Here is an 8,877-nt window from a genome sequence, read left to right as displayed (position 1 = left end):
ATAAAGGAGAAGTTTCTTATTCAATAGACACATTGTAACATGCATATCAAGGCAATACAAACTTATTTTTCTGTTTTTTAGCTATTGAAACGTTCTTATTTAAATCATAGTTCTTCATACATATTTGGCTTCGAATTGAGGGTCCGGTCGATGGCAAAACTATTGTTAAGCTTAAATCCAAGTCCGGACTCAACGTCACAACTGGTTTGGTTATTTATCTTATCTTTAATTCATTTATCTACATTTTTTATTACTTATGTTGAATCAATTCAAATATCCTCAAAATCGCGTACAAATTTAATTGTTATCCGTTTTAAGAGTAAACAGACTTCATAAATGCTTCTTGGAAACTAGATGTAGAAGGTTTGAGATCAATTCATTGGATCCATCTCTTTCATATATGGAAATTTCATGTACATGTTACAATCACTGATTATCTACTTATAAAAAACTATTCAATATAATTCTAAAGAGGGTAATGATTGTTAAAGAAATTTTAAACAAAGAAAAAATTAACACATATTAACTCAGTATTTATTTCTTGCTCCATAATAAAAAGTGCATCAGCTTCTGATCATACTATGCCGACTCACTATCATAATTAAACACTTATAGAGAACTATTCAATATATCTCCATGTGAGAATTTTTCATTTATATCTTACCGTCACAATTATCTACAAATAGAAAACTATTCAATATATTTCTAAAGAGTGTAACGATTATTAAAGAAATTTTAAACAAAGAAAGAAATTAATATGCATTAACTCAGTATTTGTTTCTTGCTCCAAAGTAAAAGGTGGACCAGCTTCTGGTCAAACTATCGACCCACTATGTCTATATAAATACCGAACTCTTCATATAGAGAATACTAAAACTTTTCTCCAACATTGCAGAAATATCTTGATACAAAAATAAAAAAGAAGTCAAAAAATGAAAATGAATGTAAGGATAGTCATTGCTTTGGTGTTATTGATGGTCTTGGCCATTGGAGGAAATTTTGTTGAAGGTACTCAGATTATTATGCATGCGCAAAAACATGCCAACAAGCCTATGGTTCAAGGCTAATTAAATCGTATTGTAAGCCCATACCATTTGGAGATGCAAAAGTTTGTGTATGCGAACACAACCCACCCATTCTTAAAAGATCACGCAAGAGTTTATTTCCATGATTCATGTAAACCTGTTAATTGAAAGAGAGTTATATAGATAACCACCTTGCTATTTCTCTCTGTAATAGCTAGCAAATTCTTCTATGAAATGAAGGTTAGATACTTCTATCAATAATTAATCAGTGGAGATGCTTTCATAAATATCCTCATTACTTATTGTTCTTTATGGTGGTTTTTTTATGGTTACGTCAATATTGATATTTGTTGATGAAAAAGAATAAATCTAAGGACTTATTCTAGTCAATTTTTATCATATGAAGAGTGAATAAACCAGCGACAAGATAAAGAAACCACTAAACTAAAGAGACTCGTGGCAGATAAATTCTCTTGAAATTTATAAGGATGCTAAGAGAACAGGATCACTTGAAGATGATACAAAAAAATTAAAAGAGTCGTATAAAGTATTCGAGAATACAAAAGGTCAATGCTTACTCCCAGAACGAAATGTTAGATAGGAAAATTAGAACAAGACTTTAATTAAAATTGTCCAAAATATTCGAGGATGCAAGAGTTTATTAATTGAGATAGTCAAGACTTTCAACTCTTAATTGGATAAATGAAACCGAAAACACTAAAATATGAAGAAAAAAATCCATTAGACCCTAGCATTCTATAATAATCATAATCAAAATTCTTAAATTATTTGGAAAACATTCCATAGATCCTTGTACTATTATTTTTTTGTCACAACCAGATTCTTGAACTCCTCTTTTCTTGTTATGAAACCACTTTAATGTCCAGTAGAAAGCGACCTGAACACAAGTTTTAACCAATGCAACAGCTTTAAAAATCATTTAATTTGCTCCTAACTAGAGTTTGTCTCATAACATATACAGTACTGTTTGGTAGTAGCATGAAAGGAAGAGATAGTAACTTTCTAGTTCTAGGTAAAAGGTAAACGTCCAATTCATTACAAATGTGTTACATGGGGAGTTTTACAATGTATGTTTGGGATGGTAGATTTATTTCAAGGCAAAATGCCTTTAGGGATAATGACATCTCCAATGTTGTTGTGCCATGGATCAGCCAAGTGAGTTGCTAAGTTCTCCAATGGTCCTGTTCCAGGGTATGCTGATTGTTGAACACAGAACCCGACGAAAGCCAACAAGGCAAGGCGACCTACTCAACACCAACACCAAATAAAAGAACGTTAATTAGCATTTATTCAATCTCATCTTCAACTGAGACCATTCATTCACCTACAAATTTGAAATTTATTATACTTTGTTTTTCTCTACCAAAAATTTTAATTCAATAAGAAGGGTCATCATGTTCTCACCATTTTTGACTTCCTTGACTTTGAGTTCTTCAAACTTTTTTGGGTCCTTAGAGTAACCCAATGGGTCAAAAGCACCACCAGGGTACTTCTTCTTCTCAGGGTCCTTCTCCATACTTCTTTGGTGCTCTACAAAAGCAATGGCTAAGAATTCAATGGCCAAAATTGTGGGAAGAGTACCCCATGGAACGGGTTGGCCCAAATATGTAGCTTGCCCTCCGGGAATAGCAGCCCATTCTTGAGCCTTTACCCAGTTTCCCAGGCCCAATGCTTCTGGTACTAGGATTCCAGGCTGCAAAAACAATTGATGAAATATTATATATGTTAGAAATTCACTTGTTCATTAAAAGAATCCGAAAACTTTAAAAGGAGTTTGTAATTTCATCCCAAACATTTCAAATGTTGAACTTGGAATATTTCTAGTTTTTTTTAAAAAAAATCAAATAATCATTTTATTCATCTTTCCGAACATAGTACATTGAGATGAGGGATCATATTATTTTACTATAACTCAATCACAATAGAAAAAGATTTGCTCTAGAAAAAAATGAGTAATACTGAGCTCCGTTCGATTACTATGTTAATGACCTTAAGGAGTTGACCAGATTAATTTCGATTCATCATCAAATATTAAATTATAATTCTTTAAAAATCAAATTAATTACCTCTAAGTACACATGGCAACGTACTACTTTATTCTAACCGTAACTTTCCTTTCCCATTTCCCCTACTTTAATAACAAGAGTCTGTATGCCTTGGCTAAGATTATTTGTACTAATTATATTGTTAAAAGTCTCATGTATAGAAACAAAATTTGTACTTAAAAATAAAACAAGTAAATAGGAGCTTAGCTTACCACAGCAAGCATAGCCCATCTGCAGTGAATGAGTTCAGACTCCTTGTATCTCTCCAAGTTCGCTGGTACTTCTCCTAGACCAAGTGGATCGAATCCAAAATCTCTGTATTCACAAATCAGCCTCCATTATACAATTACTCTGAAGTTAAATTTAGAAAACATATTTGACCGTTCAGCCAAAACTAATTACAGTCCCTAGTCGAATATACAAAAAAATATACACTAATTATGTATAAAATGTGTATACTATATATAATATACGAAAAATATACATTTTCCACAACAACTAAAATGGATTGTAGGGAGTAAATTATTACCCGGGGGCAGAACCGTCAAGGTAAGGAGGGCGGGGCTGGCCCGGCATCCACTCGGCAGACATGCTGAACCGGGAGTTGGCATTGGCTGCTCCTAAACACACCGGCACCGCGACGGCAAATTTAGACTTGGAAGAAGAGAGGACAGAGGGGGAAACTGCTGCAATTCCGCAGCTCATCAATGTATTGGAAGCCATTGTATTAAGCTACTATTAGACTTGAAAGAATGTTAAAATGGGAGGAAAGAAGAAAAGAAAAATGAGAATATGGGGAATAGAGGAGCAGGGTGATGGCAAGTATAAGGGAAGAAGAGGAGATATAGGGGAATCTGAATGTTGAATGTTATTGGTTAAGGAGTCTGGCTTCTGTTGTGTAATTGGGCCATGTGGAAGATGAAAATGGGATATATTGAAGATACTTGATGTTGCTTTTGTGGTGGAGGTTCACACAGTTGGCTTAGAGTATTTGTCTACATGGATAATCAACTGAAGTAAATGTGTATAGAGTTTAACTTTCATGTGATGAAGGTTTAAAAAATATTTGCAAAATAAAATCAGTTAAAAAGTAATTACATGTAACTCTATAGTATAACATTAATTGGGTAAGCTAGAATAAATATTAAACGGATAGCATGCTATAACAGGTTATATTACACTGATTATATAAGAAATTCTTACACTGCCATGGTACATTGTGTGTGCATGCAGGGGTGGATGCACGGTTACCGAAGCGGTGTCACGCGACACCGATTCGTCGGAAAATTTTACCAAAAATATGTATTAATACGGCACGAAAACGGATAACTAGGAAAAAATGACACCACTTGACATAAATTGTGTCTTGGTGTGTTGGTTATGTGTTTGATTTTGCTCTAAGAGGTCAAAGGTTCAAACATCACTAACACATTTTTCTTTTGCAAATATTTGAGAGCTTTTGTGGTTAAAATTTGTGATGAAGTAGAATTGAACTCGGGACTTTTTCTAGTTTAAGACTCAACAAAATCAATAGACTAAGGCTATACATGTTACATTCCAGCTCTTCAATAAATTTCGACACCGCTTACAAAAATTCATGTGTACACCCCTGTGTGCATGTACTGATGTACATGAGTATTGTCATGGGCTGCTTTCCATCATCGACCCATGACCCCTTGGGCGCGCCCCGTGGCGTCCCGGCAAGCCTCCCAACGCTTAGAGCCACGGTCGGCCCTGTGGTCCCGACAGCGCCAAGTGACAAACGAGCATGCGCCTCTGTCGCCCCACCGATAATCAGTGCCAGCGCCCAGCGGCTGGCGAATGCCATCAGCGCTGCGCGCACCGACAATGCCGCGCGCGCAGACCCAATGCCAAGCACCAGCGCCCCGCCGCTGGCAGATCCAAATAGTGTCGCGCGCGCCCACAGCAATGCGCGCGCAGACCCTAATGCTCAAGACAAAGTTGCTGCCATCGGACTTGCTTTCATAGAAAACTAAATCCTTTTCATTGTAATTATAGAGTAGTTTTACTTCATTCATTTTCAGTGTACTTCTACAGCTTTCTTAGGTCAACTCATGTAACTTTGATTTATTTGGGTTTTTTTTTAAGCATTATTAAGGGGGACCAAAGCATTCAAACATTCAAGCATTCAAACAATTCTCTGTACTGGTGTCTCTCCCCCCCGACACCGCGTTGCATCTTGTAATAGCTTTCATCATCATCAATACAATCATCAGCTTTCATCATCAATTGCTCATTTTTCGCTGCTCAATTGCTCACGATATTGGTTTTCCCGTACGGCACTGACAATCTAGTCTAGCGTACGGCGAGGACCTCGGTTGGCGTATAGCAACCGCACTAATATCGGTTACTTAGCCTTACGTCGCCCTTCCAAGGAACTTCAGGAAGGCACCGCGTAACAGTTGGTATCAGAGCCTAGGCTCGACATCGGAGAGGGAACTCATTGCCATCATCATCACTATTTCTGACCATGGTGAATTACGGGGATTGCATCACGACCCTAGAAGAGACGGTTGATGCATTACGGCCCATCGTGGATACGTTGCCTGATCTAAAAACCAACCTAGTGCAAAGGTTGGATGACCTGAACCGCAGAATGCGGCAGGCCGAAGTTGACATAGCAAACATCAGTCAAGACTCTGAGGAAGACCGGCAAACGGCTGCCGTCGAGGCAACCAAAATTCATGGCAAATTCGAGGACCTCCAACAGGAGCGTGATGAGGATTTAGCCCATTGGGAACTAGAGGCAGACAGACTGACCGTCATACAGTAAACCATAGACAACTTGACAGGCCAGCTCAATGTTGTCAATGCTGCCCTTCAAAGCCTGCTCAAAGGAGGCGAAAACCACATCAGGGGTGCCATGAACATGGCCCCCATGCCACAAAAGCTGAAAATTCTGGAGCCCAAACCATACAACGGAACCCTGGATGCTAAAGAAGTGGAAAACTTCATCTTTGACATCGAACAATACTTCGATGCCGTTGGACAGTTGGAGGAATCCAAGAAGGTAGCAACTGCTGCCATGTATCTTCAAGGCGATGCATAACTCTGGTGGCGAGTCAAATACAAAGCCATCAAGGCCGGTGAAGATACTCTCCAGACGTGGGCAGAACTGAAGGCCGCCATACGCCTGCAGTTCTTCCCCGAAAATGTGGAATACAATGCACGGAGAAAGTTGCATGAACTCCGCCACACCAGGTCGGTGTGGGACTACGTGCATGAATTCTCCGCACTCATGCTAAACATACGGGATATGGGAGGCAAAGACAAATTGTTCGCATTCATAGAAGGTTTGAAACCTCATGCTCGTATGGAGCTACAAAGACAACGGGTAGATACCCTGCCCAAGGCCATTCAAGCTGCAGAGTGCCTTGGGGATTACCAGTTGGAAACTTAGAAGAATAGGCCCCAGCCGCCTGTCCGAAGGGGATACAACGGGAGTCAACCTAGCAACGGTGGCCCCAACAGAAACGGAGGAGATCGAGGTGTATCCAAATCTAAGACTCCTTCCTCAAGCAGCAACACTACTGCATCAGTCAACAACAATCAGGGGAGAAAACCCCCATCAGAATGTCGTCATTGCGGCGGGGAACATTGGAACAATCAATGCCCCAATACACAAATCAATGCTCAACAAACTGTTGACGATGATGAGTCAGATCAGGACGGCTTAGTCGGCGAAGAATAGGTAGGGGCCTTCAACGCATTTGTTGGCTCCATTCATGATACCTTGGCGGGAACCAGTGTTGGCAACCCCAAGAAGAAGGCATTCCCAATCGACAAGAAAGGGAAAGGAAAGGCGGACGAGAGGCCTCCCGCATCACAAAAGAGGACCTTAATGTTCGTTGACATGAAAGTAAACGGCAGACCTATTCGGGCATTGATAGACACGGGTGCTAGCCACAACTACCTGGCCTCAACTTAGGTGCAACGTCTCGGTCTAGCAGTGCAAAAATGCAAGGGTCGTGTCAAGGCTATCAACTCTCCATCTCAGCAAGTGAGTGGAATGGCCAAAGAAGTGCCAATCAAGCTTGGCCCATACAAGGGAATATTCGACCTACACATAGCTATCATCGATGACTTCGAACTGACAGTGGAATTGGAATTCCTCAAGCAGACCAACACCATCCCGGTACTATATGCCAACATGCTCCTAATGATGGGAGACAACGGGGCCAAACCCCACACCATACCGTGCATATCCAAGAAGATAGCCGCTGGAAACATCACGGCCATGCAGTTTAAGGAGGGAACCAATAGACCTGAACCCACGGTTCCGGCTGCCCTCAACATCATCAAACAGACATCACATCATCGGGGTCCAACAGCTCATGGCGCCCCTCATTGTGTGAAGACTTGTCAAGCATTCCAAAAGGACAAGTCGGATCACTCAGCTCAAGCGGGACTCTTGGAGCCGCTACCTGTCCCACAGAGACCTTGGGAAAACATTTCCCTGAATTTCATCACAGGATTACCCAAGGTAGGAAATCATACAACCATCATGGTAGTAGTAGACCAATTTTCCAAGTATGTTGCCTTCATCGCAGCCCCACAGAACATATCGGCAGAAGATACAGCTCGACTCTTCTTCTCTCATGTTGTCAAACATTGGGGTATGCCCAGCAACATCATTAGTGACTGCGACCCACGCTTCACTAGCAAGTTTTGGACCCAACTCTTCAGTTGCCTCGGATCCAAATTGAGTTACAACTCAAACCATCATCATCAGCAAACATATGATCAAACAGACCGGTTCAATGACATGCTGGAGGAATATCTCCGCCAAGTTGCAACCGGGTCACAAACACATTGGGTGAAGCTTCTGGATGCTGCTCAGCTGTGTTTCAATTCACAAAAGTGCGCCCATACAAACAAAAGCGCTTTTGAAATTGTTACCGGACAGCAACCGCTACTCCCACAAAATGTGAATGCACCAAACATGCCATCATCTCATCGAGCTGCCAGTTTCTCGACAGAATGGGAGCAAACTTTGAAGATAGTGCGGAGCTATCTTGTCAAAGCCCAAGAGAGGGCAACGAGGTATGCCGAACAAAACCGTCGCTTTGCCCAACATCAAGCAGGGGACAAAGTGATGGTAAGAACCCCGAGGCGGAACTTATTTGCAAAGAGGACCCAAGATCCTCTCCTATTGCAAAGCTACATCGGGCCTTTTTCCATTGAAAGGCGCATCGGAAAATCCACATACAAGCTGAACACACCAGCCTGGTGGAAAATCCATCCAGTCTTCCATGTCAGCCGCTTCAGGCCATTTCAGAAATGCATGAAAGATCATTCAGAAAGACATCTCACAACACCGAGGGGAACAGACCTCCCAGCCAACAAGAGCCTGACCAATCATCATCATCCAGTAGGTAAGGCTCCGAGGACGTCGCCAACTCAGGTGGGGGAGAATGTCATGGGCTGCTTTCCATCATCGACCCATGACCCCTTGGACGCGTCCCGTGGCGTCCCGGCAAGCCTTCTAGCGCCACGGTCGGCCCCGTGGTCCTGGCGGCGCCAAGTGACAAGCGAGCATGCGCCTCTGTCGCCCCACTGATAATCAGTGCCAGCGCCCAGCGGCTGGCGAATGCCATCAGCGCCGCGCGCACCGACAATGTCCCGCGCGCAGACCCAATGCCAAGCACCAGCGCCCCGCCGCTGGCAGATCCAAATAGTGCCGCGCGCGCCCACAGCAATGCGCGCACAGACCCTGATGCTCAAGACAAAGTTGCTGCCATCGGACTTGCTTCCATAGAAGACTA

General features: G+C 41.7%; 1 protein-coding gene across 1 annotated transcript; it reads right to left on the bottom strand.

Annotated features, from left to right (window-relative positions):
- Positions 1-1,934: 1,934 nt before the first annotated feature.
- On the bottom strand, positions 1,935-3,990 carry LOC104087729 (chlorophyll a-b binding protein 6A, chloroplastic-like). The gene is made up of 4 exons (XM_009592286.4): positions 3,621-3,990; positions 3,304-3,406; positions 2,451-2,739; positions 1,935-2,290 (listed from the first exon to the last, which is right to left on the bottom strand). Exons 1-4 carry the CDS (start codon positions 3,812-3,814, stop codon positions 2,139-2,141), a joined length of 738 nt encoding a protein of 245 aa, XP_009590581.1. The 5' UTR covers positions 3,815-3,990; the 3' UTR covers positions 1,935-2,138.
- Positions 3,991-8,877: the final 4,887 nt, after the last annotated feature.

This window comes from Nicotiana tomentosiformis, chromosome 5 (genome assembly GCF_000390325.3).
Source record: "Nicotiana tomentosiformis chromosome 5, ASM39032v3, whole genome shotgun sequence".
Taxonomy (NCBI): domain Eukaryota; kingdom Viridiplantae; phylum Streptophyta; class Magnoliopsida; order Solanales; family Solanaceae; genus Nicotiana; species Nicotiana tomentosiformis.
The sequence above is the reverse complement of the archived record's forward strand: the minus strand, read 5'-3'. Positions and strand labels throughout refer to the sequence as shown.

What these genes read in the sequence shown, in the direction of transcription:
- LOC104087729 (XM_009592286.4), bottom strand. Translation starts at nt 3,814, where the DNA reads ATGGCTTCCAATACATTGATGAGCTGCGGAATTGCAGCAGTTTCCCCC. An exon ending in GATGGGCTATGCTTGCTGTG is followed by an intron (nt 2,740 to 3,303) that starts GTAAGCTAAGCT and finishes TTGTTTTTGCAG; the next exon opens with CCTGGAATCCTAGTACCAGA. An exon ending in AGTCAAGGAAGTCAAAAATG is followed by an intron (nt 2,291 to 2,450) that starts GTGAGAACATGA and finishes GGTGTTGAGTAG; the next exon opens with GTCGCCTTGCCTTGTTGGCT.